We start from the raw sequence: 23,493 nt of genomic DNA on the forward strand, positions 1-23,493 counted from the left end.
CACTCTTTCCCAGTGAGAAAAGGTACAATGTGTATATAAATATTTTCGCCAACACAGAACAGGGTACGGTGTCTTAAAATTTAGTTCCTAGAATGCGCAAGCATGTCACATTTTGAGCCCAGTAACTGAAGGTCAAGATCCAAGATTGATAGTTAACAGTCTACACTGTTAACAGCGTAGTTAACAGTTAACAGGCTGCATCTCTATGCTCATGGCAGTCCAATCAATCAGCACCCTATTCTCCTGACAGAGAAATTGATGTTCTCTTTTTAACTGGTTTTCTTGCATCCCAGTCCTGAAGAGCACAAAACAAAAGCCCTGACTTCATGTTGCTTTCTAGCAGAAACAGGATTTAAATAAAATGATGATCACCAATTGTTTGTGGTCTGATGCAGGGACAGAGAGGAATTTCCCCTAAAAATATTTAAAAGAGCACAACTAGGAACCAAGTGACAGACACTAAATGCTTTCTCTTGACAAAAACGGGACTTTACTCAAAATGTGCAAGTTTCAGAAGCATCTCAAAGTAAATTGCTGTAATAGTGCCTCAGTGCCAGGGACCCAGGTTGGACTGATCAAATAAGACTGTTTTGGTAATACTCTGTTTAGTGTTTTGTTTTAAACTGCTTTAATAATGCTTTCCTTTTACAGTCACTCTCCCATTCCACTCAGCTCAATTCCCACAGTGGCTTGCTGTGCTCTTTGGTGTGTTCCAGCCACATCCATAAAACTCAGTTTCAATCTGTGGCCTCTGTTTGCTAACTTCTCATAGTTCAAGATTCCTGCTTATTGATATCAATAATGCTCCTTTCTACTGTCTTCAGAGGTTCAGCATTCTGTTGGACAAGATTTGCCCAAGTTCATAAAACTCAATATTGTTCTGGAAATTGTTAAATAATCAGATTTGTCAGAGTTTTTTTGCTGAAGTTGGGCAGCACAGTTACTCAACGATTAGCAAAGCTGCCTCAGCGCCAGTTCAATTCCACCCTTGGCAACTATCTATGTGCAGTCTGCATGTACTCCCCAGTCTGCGTGGGCTTCCTCCAGGTGCTCTGGTTTCCTCTCTCAATCTAGCAATGTGCAGGTTAGGTCGATTGGTCTTGCTAAATTGCCTATGGTGTCCAGGGGTGTGTAGGTTAGGTGGATTAGCCATGGGAAATGCATGGTAACAGAGATGGTGGGTGGGGTCTGGGTGGGGTGAATTGTCCAAAATTCTTTTAGTGCAGAGGCAGGCCATTCAGCCCATCGAATTACAGATCCTCTGAGGAGCATTCCACCCAATCCAAATCCCTACCCTATCCCTGTTACCCTGCATTTCTCATGGCTAATTCATCTAGCCTGCACATCCCTGAACACTGTGGGCAATTTAGCATGGCCAATCCACCCAACCTGCACATCTATGTACTGTGTGAGGAAACCCATACAGACACTGAGAATGTGCAAACTCTACACAGACAGTATGGAGTAGAAGCCAGGTCCCGGGCGCTGAGGCAACAATGCTAATCACTGAGTCACCATGCTGCCTAACTTTAGCAATAAAAATCTGGCAGTCAGGTAGAAGTCTGATTATGCAACAATTTCCAGAACAATATTGAGTTTTATGAACTTGAGCAAATCTTGTCCAACAGAATGCTGAACCTATGAAGACAGTAGAAAGGAGCATTACTGATATCAATAAGCAGTGTGGGATATAGGTAAAGTAGTGTTACTTCTGCAATTATAATTACTTATGCAAGGTAAATGAACACACCAGTGTGTAATTGTTTCAGCCAAGAGCTGAGCCAACTAGAATGCAAACTATGTGGAGGAAATACATAATTGTTTTTGTATTAGCTAAAATTGTATGCATGAATGAAACGTGACTGCAAAACAATGGTAGATGTTACAGACAAATAGATAAGGTGCTGTGAGGATGTAGGTTAAACCAGATACGCCTGTATAAACAGTAGGTATGGACATCTGTTTCCCACTTTTACAGAAACAGGAACAAACCCCAATTAAAAGGGTCATAAGGATCAGTATGGTAGGGGAAGGCACAGATGGAGGGAATAGATAATGGTGAAGAAAGGATATGCCTAACAATGACCCACAGCGGGATGTGGTCAAACGGCCTTGAGGCCAGAAATAAGCATTGTGTCACAGATAAGGCCGGATAAGGCAAGAGATAAACAAGAGTAATGGGTGTCAGTCTTAGAGAAGTGGAAGATGTAAATGGGGTGGAGCAATGAAATAAAAAAATAGAAACCAAACTATATAAATATCGTGTATTGGATGAATTCGGTGTGTGTGTCCCTTGCCTTGTAGACAGTGGACATCACACCCTCTTGCAAGAGTAAAATAAAGGACACTACTGATTCAGATTTTGTCTCGGACTGAAATTATTGAAGTGTGTGAGCTTTGTTTCTCACAACTGGGGGCTGTCAGGGATGTTCTTCTATCGCCGTGGGGAGTGGCTGGCCCTGGACACTGGGAAGACGCGTCCCGTTCCCAATTGAGGAGCGGTCTCGTGTGCCGGTTGCGTCCGCTCCCTTGGGCGACTGGTACGCATCCCACTAGAGAGACATCTGAATCAGACAGTGCTAGGAGGTCGATAGAAAATATGGCAAAAAGGGTCCAGGCAATTCTGTGCACAGACCAGGGTAGGAAAATTGACTTTTAAGTACTGCCTTGGTGGCCGGGATTGAGTTTTAGTAGTTAATAAGGGACTAATGAAGGAATTCAATATGGGTTGTGCCTTGGTAAGGAAAAAGCCTCCAGGAGAGCAAAAGATAAAGGCAATGGAAATGGAGGCAGGGTCTCTTACAACATACCTCCAGAAAGTCCGTTGGGCAGGATGTTGTGGAATTGGAAAAATAATACTTGTACAAGGGATAAAGATGATTAAATATTGTTGCTTTGTATGGACTAAGGAATCCATTCTTCGTCCCGCCGTCTTCTGGCCAAAGTACGGGTCGGACGAAGACTGGGTTTGTAAATATTTGAATTTATATGTGAATGGAAAACAGCCTTACATTCAGGAGGAATCAGATTATGCTTCAAGTCGGAAGGGCTAGTGGCTGAAGGGCTACTGAGGGTACACTTTGTAACTAAATCATGGCCAGACATCCAGGAAAATATTCAAAAGATAGAGGGCTGAAGCGAGGAGCACCCAGAGGTGTTGTTGCGGGAAGCTCAGAAAGTGTCTGTGAGATATGGTGTGTGAAAGAGAGAGAATGAAAAGAGCTGTACAGCTGGTAGAAAGTTTAACCCTTTGTGATTTGGTTTGAATGCACATTTGTTTGTTGGTGATTGAATGTTTGCGCTTTATTCCCTGGAGCTTGAGTTCCAGGACTGTTTTGAATCCGATTTTTATTATGAAAACTTAACATGATTTCTTTTAAGGTTAAGGATTCTATAGTGATTATGAAAAAAAAATGATAACTCCTGTTCTTTTTACAGGTCATGACTGCCTTACTATTAGTTTCTAACTAATCTTTTATCCTTACATAAAAGCGATTTATGGAGGACAGTTGAAGTTTCAGTTCAACATTAGATTGTAGTAAAAACAAAATCCTATAGTTAATATCTGTGACCTTGGACTCGGCCATTTTTCATGCATTAGAAGTTTTTTTTAAAACTTGAATAGACAAATCCTTTTAAGGCAGCTCTGATTATTTCACGATCTATAGCATTGTAATTGAGCAATGATTGGTCAGGACTACTTAAGAAAACTAATTTTGGATTTAAATTAAGGGACTAAAACTGAGTAATTATAATGGATTTCAAAGTTGGGAACTGTATGCATTTTACATTTTAAATATTAAATACTGAATAAATGAATGTAAATATATAAATATTTAGGAACAGGGTTTAAAGTTAGTCAAGCATGAATTGATGAATTGGTATTTGAAGTTCTGGGGAGCAAGAAATATTGCAAAATTTCTTTTAAAAAAAAACAAAAATTCTCAAGGTCTAAATAAAACATTGGGTGATAAGAATTACCATTAGGTGGCCCTAAAGCTGTTCAGTTGGTTAAATCGGGTCAGCAATTGATTTGGCAACATAACATGAGAAGTAGAAACAAAAGGCAAAAATAATGATAGCCCACGGTTGATGAGATAATAAAGGAAAGCACAAAACTAAAAGGAGAAAGAAACCGGAATTGTCGAGGAGGGGATGTTAAGGGGTCTGGTGGACAGGGACAAGGATCGAAGTGGAAATCCCCACAGGCGGGATGTTATTACTATGAAAGGACGGGTCACTTTAACAGAGTGTCCAAATTTGAAAAAGGAAGTAAAGACAGTACTGTTTATGAACCTTGATGAAAAATAGAGGTGTCAGGAGTTCCTGCCCCCGGGGACCCATCAGGAATCCTTGATAAATTTAAAGGTGGGACTTTATAAAGAGGACGTAGTTTTCCTAGTTGATACAGGGGCAGCAAGGTCATCCTTAAAATTTGAGCCCAAGGTACGGGGAACAAAAGAATTAGTTGGATTATGGTGACAGTTTTGTGACGAGAGGCACGAAGAATCAGTTTTGCGCTCATGACAAAATACTGCCACCAAATTGGGACTGCAGTAACTGCAAATTAGATTAGATTACAGTGTGGAAACAGGCCCTTCGGCCCAACAAGTCCACACCGACCCGCCGAAGTGAAACCCACCCATACATTTACCCCTTACCTAACACTACGGGCAATTTAGTATGGCCAATTCACCTGACCCTGCACATCTTTGGACTGTGGGAGGAAACCGGAGCATCCGGAGGAAACCCACGCAGACACGGGGAGAACGTGCAAACTCCACACAGTCAGTCGACTGAGGCGGGAATTGAACCCGGGTCTCTGGCGCAGTAAGGCAGCAGTGCTAACCACTGTGCCACCGTGCCGCCCAAATGGTGCTCTGAAATTTGTGGAGGTTCTTAAAAATGAGTGTGCTCGAGCAAAACAATTACAGAAACAGAATGAGAAAGCACAAGTGACTGGTAAACAAATAGAATTGCGCAATTACAGTTTTAAAAATGTTTTGGTCATTTTTTTGTGTTTCCACCCTGAATTACATAATGATTTTTATAATTTATATAATATATAATTAATAATTAATATTTACAATAAATCGATTGCGTTAGCCTGAATCAATATTAATTGGCAGGATCCCTTCACGCAGTCTCAGTGACTTTCATGGTTAATGTAAAACATGACTGCATTAATTCATTGTAAATTAAAGAATGGAAAGCTACATTACTGGCTGATGAGGTAACAAAAGAAGCAGCTCTGAATCCACAGGAAGTGGTGGTTTATCCCCTAATACCTACTGTCCAGGTCCTCGGGAAATTCCTATCTCTGGCCACTGCCAATCCCAGAAACTAAAGATTTGTTCTTAAAGAAGTATATACTGGGCTTGTCCTCCTCTTTGTCTTTCCTCAGGAAACAGGGTTTCTTGGCACAGACTCCACCCCTTGAATTCACCGTTCATCCCATCCGGCCGGGCGATTGGGTCTTAGTAAGATCATGGACAGGGACTAAATTGCAACCGGACTGGGAAGGGTCGTATCAGGCTCTTTTGACTACCGAAACGGCAATAAGGACGGCGGAGAAAGGCTGGACTCACTACACTCAGATCAAAGGGCCAGTGGAATCTCCAGTTGAGGAAGAAGTCTGGACAGCCGAGTCAACGCAAGACCCACTGAAACTCAGACTAAAGAGACTATGAGTAACTGATTATACAGTGGCGACGCGAGCGCGGGATCATTTCTGTAGGATTGTATATTAAGTCTTTTTGTGCTTCAGCATGATTTTTAGAATACTGGGAATGCTTAGAGTTATGATGTTAGCCCTCTTAGTATTGGAATTTTGTCAAATATCATCTTCATATGTATTATTAATGGTTCCGGAGTCTGATAATCTACAAGTAATAGACGCTGATGCATGCAGCTTAGTAAATTGTGGGGATGTAGATAAGTAGAGACAGTACCGCAGCTCAGAGATACATCTCAAGTCCTATGGGGATGGTACTGGGTATAATGGTCTCGTCACAGTACACCAGGCCCCCTTCCGACCAGCTCGCGATTGTCCCGATAAAAAGTGTAACCCAATATACCTAATAATAAAGAAAACTACGTGGCACTAAAGCAAGTCTGGGGGCGGGGGCACCTATGAGATACAATTAGATGAAACATTTGGGATAGAAATTAAAGCAAACGGGAAGGATTTCTCAGGCTGTTTTTGAATTAGCGTAGGACAGGGAAAACGGGCAGAACTACTGGATAATAAGACAACCTTTCACCCCTCCTGATGATCCTAAAGTAGTAAAAATTATAGAGGTAAAGGGCTTGAAACAGACCATCGAAATAGAAAATGGGTACAGGGATGCAAATGCCTGGGTTGAATGGGTAAAGTATACTGTAAAAAGTCTGAACAAAAGCAATTGCTATGCATGTGCCTCCGGTAGGCCAGTGGCCCAGGCGGATCCCTTTCCACTCGGGTGGAAGCAAGACAGGAGGGGCATGAAATGTATGATAGCTCTGTATCAGGATGAGACTGTATGAATGATAGGAATTGTACCTCCCTATCTCTGAAGTTCCCTCCCTTGAAGAAAGATTTAAAAGCACCCCCCCCCCGTTTTCAGCCGCAGTTGGAAATCACACGTCGTGTGTGCGTAGACGAGATACAAATCGGTCTAGAGATTTGGGGGAGCTGAAATTGTGTACAGAGATTAAGAATGTCACTGAAACGGACAAGAGAGGGAACTACTCAGCACTAAATGTTCCGAGCGGATCTGTGGTGGTACTGTGGAGGCAAAATATTGAGACCCACGCTACCTCCGGATTGGAGAGCAATTGTACAATTGGCAATTCCATTTACCCTGGCATTTGAGAAGGAAAAGATAGTAGGGAAAAAGGGAAGGGGTAAGAGATTACTGTTAGACACTTCTTTCGATGACAGGATTTATCTCGATTCTATAGGAGTCCCTTGGTGGGTACCTGATGAGTTCAAGGCTCGCAACCAGATTGCAGCAGGCTTTGAGTCAGCTCTCTTCTGGTGGGTAACAATTAATAAAAATGTAGATTGGATAAATTACATTTTCTATAATCAACAGCGATTTATAAATTATACAAGAGATGTGGTTAAAGGAATAACAGAACAGCTTGATGCGACAAGTAGGATGGCATAGGAAAACAGAATGGCCCTTGATATAATTTTAGCAGAAAAAGGGTGTGTGATGTTAGGAAGAAGCTGTTGTATCTTGATTCCTAATAATACCGTGCCTGATGGTTCAATTACTCGGGCCTTAAGGGGATTGACTACATTAGCAGAGGAACTGGCTGAGAATTCAGGAGTAGACATCTCTCACGGGATGGCTTGAATCATGGTTTGGAAAATGGAAGGGGGTGGTGGTTTCCATCCTTACTTCCCTGATAGTAGTAGTCGGGGTATTGGTGGTCATTGGCTGTTGTATCATACCCTGTACACGAGGGCTCACCCAAAGACTAGTTGAGACAGCCTTAATGAAACAGATGCTCCTACAAGGGAATCAGGCAGAGAAACTTTATCGACTAAACAATGAGGGGATGAGTGAGACCAAGATGGATGAAATCTCTGGAATGATGCTTGCGAATTTCGGGGCGATGCTTAAAGGAAACATGCAGAAGATAACAAATGGTAATTAAAGAAAAAGGGGAAATTGTGAGATATAGGTAAAGTAGTGATACTTCTGCAATTATAATTACTTATGCAAGGTAAATGAACTCACCAGTGTGTAATTGTTTCAGCCAAGAGCTGAGTCAACTAGAATGCAAACTATGTGGAGGAAATACATAATTGTTTTGTATTAGCTAGAATTGTGTGCAAGAATGAAACGTGACTGCAAAACAATGGTAGATGTTACAGACAAATAGATAAGGTGCTGTGAGGATGTAGGTTAAGCCAGATACGCCTGTACAAACAGTAGGTATGGACATCTGTTTCCCATTTTTACAGAAACAGGAACAAACCCCAATTAAAAGGGTCATAAGGATCAGTATGGTAGGGGAAGGCACAGATGGAGGGAGTAGATAATGGTGAAGAAAGGATATGCCTAACAATGACCCACAGCGGGATGTGGTCAAACGGCCTTGTGAGGCCAGAAATAAGCATTTTGTCACAGATAAGGCCAGATAAGGCAAGAGATAAACAGGAGTAATGGGTGCCGGTCTTAGAGAAGTGGAAGATGTAAACGGGGAGGAGCAATGAAATAAAAAAATAGAAACCAAATTATATAAATATCGTGTATTAGATGAATCCGGTGTGTGTGTCCCTTGCCTTGTAGACAGTGGACATCACACCCTCTTGCAAGAGTAAAATAAAGGACACTACTGATTCAGATTTTGTCTTGAACTGAAATTATTGAAGTGTGTGAGCTTTGTTTCTCACAACAGAAATCTTGAACTATGAAAAAAGTTAGCAAACAGAGGCCACAGATTGAAATTGAGTTTGCTGAAGATGGCTGGAACACAGAGCACAGCAAACCACTGTGGGAATTGAGTTGAGTGGAATGGGAGAGTGACTGTAAAAGGAGAGCATTATTAAAGTAGTTTAAAACAAAACACTAAACAGAGTGTTAGCAAAATAAACAGCGAAGGTGGTTACCTCAGTTTACAATGGGATCTTGATCAGATGCACCAATGGGCTGAAGAGTGGAAGATGGAGTTCAGATAAATGCAAGGTGCTGTATTTTGGAAAAGCAAATCTTAGCAGGACTTATACACTTAATGGTAAGGTCCTCGGTCCTCAGGAGTATTGCTGAACAAAGAGACCTTGGAGTGCAGGTTCATAGTTCCTTGAAAGTGGAGTCACAGGTAGATAGGATAGTGAAGGCGGCTTTTGGTATGCTTTCCCTTATTGGTCTGAGCACTGAGTACAGGAGTTGGGAGGTTATGTTGCAGGACATTGGTTCGGCCACATTTGGAATATTACATGCAATTCTGATCACCTTGCTATCAGAAGGATGTTGTGAAGCTTGAAAGGGTTCAGAAAAGAATTGCAAGGATATTACCAGGGTTGGGGGATTTGAGCTATATGGAGAGGCTGAATAGGCTGGGGCTGTTTTCCATGGAATGTTAGAGGCTGAGGGGTGACCTTATAGAGGTTTACAAAATTATGAGGGGCATGGATAGGATAAATAGACAAAGTTTTTTTCCCTGGGGTGGAGGGAGTCCAGAACAAGAGGGCATAGGTTTAGGGTGAGAGGGGAAAAGATATAAAAGAGACCAAAGGGGCAACATTTTCACACAAAGGTTGGTACATGTATGGAATGAGCTGCCAAAGGAAGTGGTGGAGGAGAGTACAATTGCAACATTTAAAAGGCATCTGGATGGGTATCTGAATAGTAAAGGTTGAGGGATATGGGCCAAGTGCTGCCAAATGGGACTAGATTAGGTTCCAGGAGGCTGTCGGAGAGGTCACAAGGTCATCAGGGAGCAGTGGAGCCTGTCGGGATCCTTGAGTACACAGTTTAAATTTATTTTAGTTCTGGTTTTCTTTTCAGTTCCTGAAAAGAACTGGAGGCAGTTGGAGAGGTCACGAGGTTACATATTTGGGCGGTTGCTTTACCTGAAACACTAAGGTAGTATTTCCCACCCATCCTCCTCCAAACAAAAAAAAAGTTCCATGCATCAGTTGGTAATGTGACATGTGTTTTCTTTCATGTTTCATGTTTTTTACAGTGGTCTTTTTGGGAATTTAGAATAATAGGAATGGAGGTTAGGGCAGTTGAATGTTCCTCTTGCAGTATGTGGGAGGTAAGTGTCACCTCTAGTGTCCCTGCTGACTGCATCTGTGCAAAGTGCACCGAAGTACAGCTCCTCAAGTACCGTGTTAGGGAACTGGAGCTGGATGAACTTCAGATCATTCAGGAAGCGGAGGGGGTTTATTGAAAGGAATTACAGGGAGGTAGTTACCCCACAGCCACGTGAAGGTAGATGGGTTACTGTCAGGGGTAAGAAAGGGAACCAGCAGGCAGTGCAGGTATCTCCTGTGGTGGTTCCCCTCAACAAGTATACAGTTTTGGATTTGTGTGTGGGGCTTGCCTTACCGGGGTAAGCAATGGGGCATAGGGCTCTGGCGCAGATACTGTCCCTGTTGCCCAAAGGGGAAGGAAGAAGAGGAGCAGATCTTTAGTCATTGGGGACTCCATAGTTAGGGAGACAAATTGGTGGTTTTGTGGGAAGGAGGTGTATTGCTGCCCAGGTGCCAGGGTTCGTGATGTCTCTGATTGTGTTTTCAGGATTTTTGAGGGGGATGGGGAGCAGCCCTAAATCATGGTCCACACAGGCACCAATGACATAGGTAGGAAAAAAGGCGGGGATTTAAGGCAGAAATTGAGGGAGCTAGGATGGAAGTTTAGAGCTAGAACAAACAAACAGAGTTATCATCTCTGGTTTGTTGCCTGTGCCACGTGCTAGTGAAGGAAAGAACAGAGAGAGAGCAGAGCTGAACACGTGGCTGCAGGGATGGTGCAGGAGGGAGAGTTTTGGATTCTTGGATAATTGGAGCTCCTTCTGGGAAAGGTGGGACCTCTACAAACAGGATGGTACCAAAATCCTGGGGGGAAATTTGCTCATGTTTTTTGGGGGCATTTAAATTAATGGAGCAAGGAGATGGGAACCTAAATTGTAGTTCCAGTATACAGGAGGTTGAGGTTGGTGAGGTCAAGGATAGTTTACAAGGTCGCGAGAGGGCACCGGGAATCAGGACGTTGGTTTGAAATGTGTGTACTTCAATGCCAGGAGCATCCGGAATAAGGTGGATGAACTTGCAGCATGGGTTGGTATCCTGGACTTTGATGTCTCTGAAATGGCCACAACATGGCTAGAGAAGAGACTGGGATGGTTGTTACAGATTCTAGATTAGATTAGATTACAGTGTGGAAACAGGCCCTTCGGCCCAACAAGTCCACACCGACCCGCCGAAGCGCAACCCATCCAGACCCATTCCCCTACATTTACCTCTTCACCTAACACTACGGGCAATTTAGCATGGCCAATTCACCTGACCTGCACATCTTTGGACTGTGGGAGGAAACCGGAGTACCAAGAGGAAACCCACGCAAACACGGGGAGAATGTGCAAACTCCACACAGTCAGTCGCCTGAGATGGGAATTGAACCCAGGTCTCTGGTGCTGTGAGGCAGTAGTGCTAACCACTGTGCCACCGTGCCGCCCACAGCTAAATTCTGGGATTTAGATGTTTCAGCAAGAACAGCAAAGATGGTAAAAGTGGCAGGGTTGTGGCATTGTTGATCAAGAGTAGTGTTACAGCAGCTGAGATAACGTTTGAGGACTCATCGGCTGAAGTAGTTTGGACTGAGATTAGAAACAGGAAAGGAGAGGTCACCCTACTGGGGGTTTTCCACAGGCCTCCGAATTGTTCCAGGGATGTAGAGGAAAGAATAGTAAAGATGATTCGCGATAGGAGTGACAGTAACAGTAGTTATTATGGGGGACTTTATCTTGCCCAATATTGACTGGAAATACTATAGTTTGCATGGGTCAGTTTTTGTTCAATGAGTGCAGAAGGGTTTTCAGACAGAGTACGTAAACAGGCCAATAAGGATGATGCCATATTGGATTTGGTACTGGGGAATGAACCCAGCCAGGTGTTAGATTTGGAGGTAGGTGAGCACTTTGGTGATAGTGACCATAATTTGCTTATGTTTACAATAGCAATGGGCAGGGGTAGGTATATACCACAGGGAAAGAAGTATAACTGGGGGAAGGTAAGTGACTAAATTTGGTTAGTAAACTTGCAGATGACACTAAGGCAGGCAGAGTTGTGGATAGTGCCAAAGAATGTTGTGGGTTACAGAGGGACATAGATAAGTTGCAGAGTTGGGCTGAGAAATGGCAAATGGCATTTAATGCGGAGAAGTGTGAGGTAGTTCACTTTGGAAGCAGTAACAGGAATGCAGAGTACTGGGCTAATGGTAAAACTCTTGGCAGTGTAGATGAATAGTGAGATCTCAGTGTCCAAGCGCATAAATCCCTGAAAGTTGCCACCTAGGTTGATAGAGTTGTTAAGAATGCATATGGTGTGTTACCGTTTATTGGTAGAGGGATTGAGTCTTGGAGCCACGAGGTCATGCTTCAGCTGTACAAGACACTGGCAAGGCCGCACTTGGAGTATTGTGTACAATTCTGTTCACCACATTATAGGAATGGTGTGGAAGCTTTAGAAAGGGTTCAGTGGAGATCTACTAGGATGTTGCCCGGCATGGAAGGAAGGTCTCACGAGGAAAGGCTGAGGGAACTGAGGCTGTTTTCATTGGAGAGAAGAAATTGACAGGTGACTTAAACCGAGACATACAAGATAATCAGAGGGTTAATTCGGGTGGACAGTGAGTTTTCCTCAGATAGTGAAGGCTAACACAAGGGGACATAGCTTTACATTGACAGATTTAGGACAGATATCGGGGCAGTTTCTTTACTCAGTAGTAGGGGTGTGGAACGGTCTGCCTGCAACAGTAATAGACTTGCCGATGTTAAGGGCATTGGACATGTATATGGATAATATTGGAACGGTGTAGGTCAGAGGGCATCAGATTAATTTCACAGGTGGGTGCAACATCGAAGGCCAAAGGGCCTGTACTGCGCTGTAATGTTCTTTTAGGTTAGGATATCTGGTCATCAGGGGACGAGTTGGACCAAAGGGGTCTGTTTCCGTGCTGTATATCTCTATGATTCTGACCAAATCCAATTCAGTGGATGGCCAATCAGTAGACAGATTTTTAATCTGCAAGGGAATCAAGGGCTTTGGGGGGAAAAGCAGGAAAGTAGAGTTGAGTAACATCAGACCAGTCATGATTTAATCAAATGTTGGAGCAGATCCAATGGGCTCAATGGCTTACATCTGCTCCAATGTCTTATGTTCTAGCTATAGAGGACAAGTGAAAAGTTTGAGAATGACATACTTCCATGCAATGTAAGATAGGGGAGGCCAGGTCATTGAGTGTATTTAAGACTGAGATAGATAGGTTTTTGAGTATCATGGGGTTCCAGGGAGAATGGGGCTGAGAAACTTAACAACCGTCATTGAACGCCAGAGCAGACCTGATGGACTAAATGGTCTAACTGCTGCTCCTCTGTCTTATGGTCTTAATTACAACACAAAATTATCTTTCTTTATTTTAAGTTAGTGAGAATGGCGACCGTATAAACTTTTCACTGTATTTTATATTGAATACATGTGACAATATAAATGATTAAATTTAAACCAATCCATTCATTGTTTATGCTGCACATGTTACCTCATCCCACACGAGTAGCATCATCAATTTCTCTCTTCTTCATGAACTCATGTAGTTTCCCTGTAAACACACTCAGGGACAGTAGTAGTAAATTGCTAAAGAAGAGCGATATTCCCAACATAATTTCCCATCCATTTTAAGTAGCAAAAACCTAAAATTTAATTAATTCTGACTTCTACTCCATGCAGAGGTCTAAAGATATCCCCAATTAACAGACTTCCCATCTAGCCTCCTCACCTAGACATCAAGAGGTAATCTCAAAAGCTGCACTAGTTATTTGAATATCCCCTTTATAGATCTGGCAGGTCTCCTCAACACATTGTTTGTTACAGATCGTCTTGTAAAGAAAACCTCACATCATTATTCTGCTGTCTTGTCCAGATCAATGTTAATATAAAGGGTACCTTCAAAGGAAAGACAGCAATGACTAGCATGTTGGCATGACTAACGGGAGCAGATCCTGACATTAAAAACAAAAACAGAAAATTATGTGATAAGTCCAAGAGTCAGGCATTCGCTGAAAGAACAATTTTAGCATTTTCAATGCATAGCCAAGTGTAAAACTGAAAGTACCAAATTGCTGAGTGTATTATCAAAATAAAGACTAATATATTATGTAAAAATATAAGTAGAGCAGCCTCAGAAAATCCAGGAAGGGGAAATGTCAGTGACTAATAGATTTTTGGATATGTGCAAAACTCAGTCTTTGACAAATTGCTGATACTTTGAAAGTATCAGCAAACCAATAACGACAAATATTCACATGACTTTAGTTAAACAAAAAATGGTTTTCAGTTCCAGATTATTTCACCACATTCTTTCTCATGATTTTAAAGTGATGACCAGCTGCATTCTAAAAAAAAAACTGCCGAGAACAGGATCTGAATATGAACAAAACAAAACTGCATTAAAATATTGAAACACATTTCCTAAGGCCAAAATTGAAACTCAAAATTGCTCCTTCAAGGAAACTAGACAAAGTAATAATGCTACACATGATTGAATAATAGCAATTTGGACTGAGATGTAGTCTCCATGAAAGTATGCACAGAAAAGAGAGATTAATACATACACTGCTTTGATTAATGCTTGACTACTACAAGGGAAGTGAAGGTAGAATGCCTCAGTCGTGTGCTATGGAACTTACAACCTAAATGAGGAGTGTGCAAATTTCACAAGTTGTAAAACAGAGTTCAGTACTGAACTAGTTTATAGATTAAACAGTTGCCCATCCCTAAACATTCTTGAGCGGAGTGGCTTCTCGGGTCATTTCAGGGCAGGGCTGGGAGTCAGCTATGTAATTGTGGGTTTGGAGTCACATGCAGACCTGACCAAGTAAGGATGGAAAATTTCCTTCCCTTGAAGGATGTTTGTGAACCAGTTGGGTTTTGACAGCAGTGATTGTTATTAGATTTTTAAAAATTCAAGATTTTCATGGATCAGATGGTAAAATTTGAATCAATCACAATGTAATTTGAACTCATGTCCCCAGAGTATTAGCTTGGGTCTCAGAATCACGGGTCCAGTGTCAATACCACTGGTATAATGCCTCAACTGAACTTGCCTCCAGCACATTCTTCGGCAGTAATTTCCAGATCTGAACCACTTGCTGAATGAAAAGGTTTCTCTTTATTCACTTTCGCTTCTCTTACTGACCAGCTCTGATTATTATTTTTTGGAAACTTGAACTGTTTTGCAGATTTGCCTGGTCAGAATAAAGTGAAAGGTCAGAGACCAAGCGACCAAGCCTGCTTTCGTCAATGTCTGGTTCCAGAATGCAAGCTAGCAAAGGATTTTCAGTGCTGACTATAGATAAACAGAAACCCTCTCACCATCTTTCTCAACCAGTGTGAAGGGTTCAGTGTCCCATCCATCCTCAACTTGTGCAGGTTGAACATCCAGGTGACCATAGATACATACTGTCTTCTTTTTTGGATCATTGCCTAGTGTCGCCAATAGGATGGGAGGAAGAGGGATCTTTGATCCATCAGGCAGCTAATTTAAAATAAAGAAAAAGCACATTGTATTCAATGAGATGCTAAATTTACGGAAGACTGTTGCTGCAGACACAGATGGACGAGAGCGAGCGATCGAGCGACAGACAGAGCAAGTGAGAACAAACAAGAGCGAGAGAGAGCCATTTTGGATGTAGAATTCCAAAAGAACTGACTACATGAATAAAACTGTTGAGATACCAAAAAGCATAAGTGGGTTGTCAGCCCCAAGGAATTCACGTCACTTTGAGAAGGAAAATATTGGAACTGACAGGCTTACAAAAACTTGAAGGAAGTTTCATATTAAACTTTAGTTCTCACCGTTTGTTGCCCAATATCAACTAGTTCCACAGATCCCCCCAGTTTCTCTATCTCTTTGCCCACAAACTCCACCATTCTTCGGGTTTCGTCTCTCTTCTCTGGCCATGCTGAGACACTCTGAATGGCCACCCAATCTGCAAGACGCTAGGGAAACCAGACAGACAGTCAAGTAAATTAGATTTTAATAAAAAGAAAGTCATGATTTTCATATTTAAGGTGGAATTACACATCAACTGAGGTTATGTTGGGAATTTGTATCAAAAAAGAAATGAAGTTTCAAATAAGATTAAGTGGCTGGATTAAAGGCTGCATTCTGCAAAGCACTGCGCAGTATTGAATGTAAAGACCACAACTTTTTTTTTGTGTTATTAATGGTGGACTGAAAAGGGGAAAAGAACTGTATCAAAGCCAAGGAGCACTACATGTTTTTGAAAGCAAATAACCGGACCCCTTGTTGTAAACACTGTTCACACATCCGCTTGTTCCAGTAGTAGTTGGACAGTAGTTTGCAAGTGAGCTGGAACCAAAGGGTTGTGTACAAATGGAGCTCTGGTTAACAACTAGTAGCTGATTGATCTGTGGATTAATGATAAACTAGTGATGACAAAAGCCTTCAACCAACCAACAACTATGCGATTGGTTCGGTGCTAACTGAACAGCTTGCAGATTTGAACAAGAGAGACAGAAGCAATCAGATTTCCATCAGCTCAGGAATGGTGCCAGTTCTCTGCAGCAAAACCCACTTAAAAGGCTGAAGAAAATTTTTAAAATTCAACAGGTGCTGTAAAATTTGACTTAAATAATAAATAGGAGGCCTTTCATGTGTGAATCAGTCCTATGCACCTCCTGAAAACCAGCAAAAATATCTGGAAAAGGACTGAGAAACAGCATTCCAATCTGTTTGGTTGCCTGCACCCCAGAAATTTGTGTTTTTCTTCTCAAAACCATTTCAAGATGTCATATGAAGGTGATACAGCAGTCTGACAGCAGAGATAAAATCAGATCTTGCCACATCCTACTCCTGACAACAGACACTGTCTCCCTACTACATCCAGTCTTCTAACCGAAATAATAAAGTTGAACATACTAACTGCAAAGTTTAAAAATCACACAATACCAGGTTATTGTCCAACAGGTTTATTTGGAAGTACAAGTTCCTGTAGCTAGTCACCTAATGAAGGCGCAGTGCTCCAAGAGCTTGTACTTCCAAATAAACTTATTGGACTATAACCAATGTTGTGCGATTTTCAAACTATCCACCCAGTCCAATACCGGCACCTTTGCATCATACCAGCTGCACACAGTGTCAAAACTTTTCTGTTGAAATTATAGTTGCAGAGGTGTCTGCTCTACACTCAGGGGTTACACAAGTACTGAGTGCAGATCATATTTGATCACATGCTGGGAAAAAGCAGGAAAGTTCCTCAGGTCTTATGCAATGCAGCTATATACATTACAACACGTCTCATTCCCAGCAATGACTCACAATCAACAGATTAGATTTAGAGTACATTCCCTACAGTGTGGAAACAAGCCCTTCAGCCCAACCAGTCCACACTGACCCTCCAAAGAGTAACCTATCCAGACCCATTTCCCTCTGACTAATGCACCTAACATTATGGGCAATTTAGCATGGCCAATTCACCTGATCTGCACATCTTTGTGACTGTGGGAGGAAACCGGAGTACCCGGAGGAAACCCACGCAGACGCAGGGGGGATGTGCAAACTCCGCACAGACAGTCGCCCGAGGCCGAAATCGAACCTGGGATCCTGGTGCTGAGAGGCAGCAGTGCTAGATGTCACACTAATTTTCCTCTCATCTTGCTCAGATTATAAATGCTCCTTTAACATACTGCAGAACATTTCCAAAAAAAAACTTTAGTCTAAGGAAATATAAAATATAGAGTTATGGAGAACAGATTAACAGCTACAAAGTGCACCAACAACAAAGTAACTTACTTTTACGTACAGCTCTTGGTTAGCATCAATGTAATTGAAAAGTTTGTCAAGGTTTGCCATGGCCCCAGAAAGCAGAGAGCGGCTGAAATTCTGAAACAACAATAGTGCTGAGTAATGTCACTGAAGATAGCATCTTGCCGTTTATAAGGCCAGGCAATGCTGAAGCACCGCCCAGCCACGCACCGCAACATCTGAATTTAAGACGCGGCAAGATTCAGATCTTATTAACCCTCTATTTACCCTTTCAGACAAAACCAAAAAGAATCAAAAGGTGACAGCAATGCAAAATCTTTCCTGCTTTAAAAAAAAGTTAAATTGCATAAGCGCTCCATCCAGTTCTATTCTGGCATGTCAAACACCATCACTTTTTGAAATATTCTTATTACGTCTGCTGTGTGATGTCACATTAATCACAACAGGTCACCAACATAGCAGGGGAGAATTCACCCACAGTAAGGAACAATAACGAGGAAACAGAAAACAGAGTCGTCCTCCAATCTGAAACAGCTATAAATAAGAGGGGAGAAAAGTGACATTTATTCATACTGGAAAGTTTGTAAACCCACATTGCTTACACATTTTATTGAAAAGTATACTTTATTAAAAAAAAATTAAAAATGTACTAGTCACAAACGCAGTTCGGTTCTGTAAAGCAGCATATCAAACAAATATCGACGTTTGACTGTATCCAAACAAACCAAATGCTTACTTGAACTAGATTATATTTAGGTGTATTTGAGATAGTAGGAGTGTCCAATAACTGAACAGCATGAAGACCTCAGACTGTGGTCATACCTACTGTGCCTTCTCGAAGCTGCCTCAAGCTTTAGTGCGTCCCTGGACCTTGGAATGTGCCAGTCTCAACACTCAGTCCACATCAACTTTTTGCTCTGGAAGACCAACAAGTTTCAGGCAGACCAAATAGTTGAGTTGATAGTTCTCCAAGCGCAGTCCATGTTTGTCTCAGGGAACAGACATTAAAGCAGAGTTCTGTATCATGGAGCTGCTAAGGACAAACATCAACAAAAACCATTGTAGCTCTCGGCAGACTTCCCTTTGCAAAGGCACATTTCAGAATGCGATGTTCGATACACTCAAATCCCTCCAGTTGCTTCAAGGGCAGACTAACCGGTCTCACAGGAAAGATCGTGCAGGTAGTGCTCTTCTCACCACCAGCCAAACAATATTTTGGTGTTTGTTGGAAAGTTCCGGTGATGAAGCATTCTGCCAAATGACTGACTCATATAAGGGAACCACATGATAGGATCCACCCTCTCCTTTTCCCACAAAGTCTCAAGGGTGCTCCATGCTGACCACTTCCTGATGGACTTGTAGTCAACGGTGTTTTTCTTTGCAAATTTCTCCACGAGGAACAAGTGACAGGGGACTGTCCAACTATGGAGCATTCCAAGGCAATGATGCCAGTCCAATCCTTCATAACACTGGGGACAGGTAGATCCTCCATGCAGTGATACTTGGTGTTTGCATACTAAGGGTCGATGCACACTTTGATGCAGCCACACAAAACTTTGCTTTCACATGTCTCAAAGGACAGATCCCTTCATCGTTTTCAACTTGCAGGCCTAAAGCTATGGTGCACTGAATGGTGCACAGCAGATGCAATATTTGCTTCTACTTACTGCTCCTTCACCCTGTGGTCTAAGTAGACAAAAGTTATGAAAAAAAAACAAACTGTAGATGTTGAAAAGCTAGTCTCTGTGTGCCCAATTGTGGATCAGGCACGAATTGTGCTAGTTCTGAGAAGTACCTCTCCCTCAATTAATGTCAAAACCATTAGCATATCAGCACATGTAAAATCTGCCATGAAACTGCCTAACTAGAACATAGAACAATACAGCACAGTACAGACCCTTCAGCCCTCCATGGTTGTGCCAGCCTTTCATCCTACTCTAAGATCAGAATCACTTATATCCCCTTCACTGTACTATCTTCCATGTGTCTATCCAAGAGTCGCTTAAATGTCCCTAATTGGCCAATGGTTTAGAATATAAGTTGGCTATTCTGCCACAAACCAGCTTGATAATTCATTTCAAGAATGCAGGGTTAATTTGGTGCATGTATATTGTGGGATTCTAGACAACTTGTCTGACTTTCACACAAAACATGATCGTGTGGCAGTGTCATAAGGCTTCCGAGCCATACCGACATATCTGAAAATCCAAAGGCATTGGGATAGGCAGAGAGTTATTTTTACAGCACAGAAAGAAACCCTTCAACCCATCATGTCCATGTCCATCATGATGACCATGTCAGTCATCAAATAGCAATCTATTCTTGTTCTGTTTTCCAGTACCTAGCCTGTAGCCTTGTATCCTATGTCATTTCAAGAGTTCAACTAAATATTTAAATTTTGCAAGGGTTCCCACCTCTACCATCCTTTCAGGCAATGAGTTCCAGATGCCCACTTCCTTCTGGGTGTAACAAAATCTTTCCTCAAATGCCTTCTAAACCTTTATATTAAATCTATTTCCCTTGACTCCTTTACAGAGGAGAAAGGTTTCTTGCTATGGTAGATATTTATGCCCCACTTAATTTTATACACCTCATTCAGGTCCCAATTCAACCGCCTTCTAAGGCAAACAACCCCTGGATACTTAAACTTTCTTCATAGGTGAATTGCTCTAGTCCAGGCAACATCCTGGTGAATCTCTTCCTCACCCTTTCTAGTGCAAACACATCTTTCCTATAATCTGGGGATCAAAACTGCACACAGCACTCCAGCTGTGCACTAACTAACGTATACAGCTCTATCATGACCTCCTTGTGTTCACTGTCTCAACTAATGAAGGCAAGTACCCAAATGTGTTCTTAAAAACCTTATCTAGATGACCTGCTACCTTCGAGGATTTATGACATGCACAATGAGGTCCCTCTGATCCTCTGTACATCCTTGGGTCCATCCATTCAAGGTGTACTCCATATGGTCCCATTATGAACCACGATATCTGATTTGTTTGCCTTCTGCTTCAGAATACCCTAGTGCTGCTCAGGGACATGTTTGGCCTGGCCCCAGGGAGGTAACACACCACAATGGAGTCACACAGCTGTTGAAAAAAACCTGTCTGTACCTTTCATTGAACCTCCTGCCACTATAGTTCTCTTTCAACTTTCCTTTGTGCAGCTAGGCTCTGGCTTCACTCCCCGGAGGAATCATTACTCTTACCATTGTCCAACACAAAAAAACCTATTGAGCAAGATGCATAGTTTGGCCTTCCTGACTGCCTGTCAGCTTCCCTCCTTCTGCCTGCTGATCACTCATTCCCTTACTGACAGCATATCCTTAAGGTATGGGATGGAGGATCACATCTCAAAACATGCTATCCATGCAACTGTGCCTGTAGCTAAGTTTAAGCACCAAAACACAGCAATCAAGCTGGTCAGACAGGTGACAATTACTGTAGATGTGATCATCCAAACTACTGTTCTTAACACCATGACCCACCATAACAACAACATGAAGTCATTCTCAATGAAGATTCTAAATTCATGCATTGGACCTGCTGCTTATCGTGCCTGGACAGTCTTACTCAAAAGCAAGATAGAAGGTTGCTGCACCCATGAACTGAGCTGTCAGGTGTTATTTGGTAGGGTTCGTCTTCATGGCTTTGTGCATCCACCCAAGTACAGACTATCCAAAACACACACAAAGTGATGTCTCTTTACACTTTCCTATCTATAATGATGAACTTGTCAAATGGTTGAATGAACTGTTTCAGTTTTGAGCAAAGTTCTCCACACAGTAAAGGATTCCTCCACATCTGCAAAGACTAAGCAGTACTTCCATGTCAATCACAATACAGTGTCCATGTGCTCATTTGACGTTGAGTGGTACATGGCGAGTAGACTAGCAAAAAGAGCCACAGACACCTGCCCTGAAGCTGTATGCCGTGGTGATCTAGACTTGCCACTAGTGTATGAATCACCATTTGTTGAAACCGCCATCTCAGCAGCAGTGGTGCAAGTTTTAACATCACCACACATGTCCAAATCAAGTGTTTCCATGGGATTCCCTTTAGGCCCATCTCTCAAACATTTTTGTTGGGCTCCATGAGAAATCTGCCCTCCATGAATGACACTTATCCCTTGCATATTTCTGATATATTGGCAATACCTGTGCTATATTTGAATCAACAATTGTGCATAAAAATTTGTGTTTTAATGAGCTCCAACTTGTACTTGCCTTTGAAATAGAACAATCAACTCAGCCCACTTTTCTAGAGGTCCTGGTGAGGTATTTGATTCGGGTTCTCTACTGCTGTTTATCACAAACATACCTTCACAAATACTGTACACATTAGGATTCCTATAAATCCACAGGCTTTAAGATTGCCTTAAGAAGGGCTCATGCCCGAAACATCGATTCTCCTGCTCCTTGGATGCTGCCTGACCTGCTGCACTTTTCAGCAACACATTTTCTGATCTCCAGCATCTGTAGTCCTCACTTTCTCCGCTTTAAGATTGGCCTTATTAACAACTTTTAAATAGTCATTTCTTCTGCAAGCTTGATACTGAAGTGGGGTGCATCAAAACCATCCTGTGGGATAAGGGCTACCCTGAACAGATCATTACTCGCCATCTATCGCACGAACTCACAAATACGAGGTATATTACTTGTAGTACCACTGTGATGCCAGGTATGGAGACTATACCCGTGGGGTATGATATGGCGTGTCCGTTACACAATGGCCCCGGACACACGGACACACACACGGACACGCACACACACACTTTCTTGGTTCCTTTCTCAGGGTAATTCCTTACCTAGAGTCAACCCGATTGAAAAGGTTTCTTTCCATCTGAAACAAACCTTGTCAATTAATTCTTCTGGACCATCCAATGCCCTGTACACATCTTCCAGGCAAAGCTGCAATTTACTTATACTTCATTCAATCTACTGTACTGCATTCGCTGTTCACAGTGTGGTTTCCTCTACATTGAGGTGGTGAAACGTAGACTGGGTGACTGCTTTGAAGAACACCTACATTCGTGCACAAAAATGATCCCGAGCTCCCATTTGCCTGCTGCTTCAACAGACCAGTGTGTCCACATCAATACTTCTGTCGCAGGCCAGCTGCAGTGTTTTAGCGAGCCTCAACACAAACTCAAAGAACATCTCACTTTCCACTTGAGAATTCTGCAGCCTCTAAGACTCAATATCGATTTCAATAACTTTAGAGCCGAGCCTAACTCTGACCTTCCATGTTTTTTATCCACCACATACCAGTCCTGCTATGATATGGATTACTTAGAGCACAGTCACTCATTCTAACAGTTACTTACTCTTAGGTCTATTATCACATTATGAGTTGCTTAAATACAGCTCACCCATTCCCTTCTAATCTTAGCTCTTATTATCATTTATTTAGTTTATCTTCTTTCCTGACCGGCTATCCATAGCCTCACTTACCTAGCCCTCACTCTCTCTGATGAAGAATCACTGGACTCAAAATGTTAACTTTGCTTCCTTCCCTCAGATTGGGGCGATTGAGAGTTATAGGGTAGCCAGGAAGGACCTGAAGAGAGAGCTAAAAGCAGCAAGGAGGGGACATGAAAGGTCCTTAGTCGATAGGATTAGGGAAAACCCTAAGGCTTTCTATAGGTATGTTAGGAATAAAAGAATGACTAGGGTAGGAATAGGTCCAGTCAAGGATAGTAGGGGGAAGTTGCGTGTGGAGGCGGAAGAGATTGGGGAGACACTGAATGAATACTTTTCTTCAGTATTCACTCAGGAACAGGGCATTGTTGTCGATGAGAATACTGAGGCACAAATAAGTAGAATGGATGGCTTTGAGGTATGTAGAGAAGAGGTGTTGGAAATCCTGGAAAAGGTGAAAATAGATAAGTCCCCTGGGCCTGATGGCATTTATCCTAGGATTCTCTGGGAAGCAAGGGAGGAGATTGCAGAGCCATTGGCCTTGATTTTTATGTCCTCGCTGTC

At 42.2% G+C, this 23,493-nt stretch overlaps 1 protein-coding gene across 2 annotated transcripts in view; it reads right to left on the reverse strand.

Moving 5' to 3' along the window:
* LOC122549127 (cytosolic non-specific dipeptidase-like) overlaps window positions 1-23,493 on the reverse strand; it is a 67,305-nt gene that overhangs the window by 26,055 nt on the left and 17,757 nt on the right. For both annotated transcript variants that reach the window (XM_043688443.1, XM_043688442.1), the window contains exons 2-4: window positions 17,535-17,624; window positions 15,575-15,718; window positions 15,092-15,254 (exon numbers count right to left, since the gene is read on the reverse strand). In XM_043688443.1, coding sequence (XP_043544378.1) covers window positions 15,092-15,254; window positions 15,575-15,718; window positions 17,535-17,594 — 367 coding nt within the window. In that variant the 5' untranslated portion in view covers window positions 17,595-17,624. The remainder of the gene's footprint in view (window positions 1-15,091; window positions 15,255-15,574; window positions 15,719-17,534; window positions 17,625-23,493) is intronic.

This window comes from Chiloscyllium plagiosum, chromosome 4 (genome assembly GCF_004010195.1).
Source record: "Chiloscyllium plagiosum isolate BGI_BamShark_2017 chromosome 4, ASM401019v2, whole genome shotgun sequence".
NCBI classification, from domain to species: Eukaryota; Metazoa; Chordata; class Chondrichthyes; order Orectolobiformes; family Hemiscylliidae; genus Chiloscyllium; species Chiloscyllium plagiosum.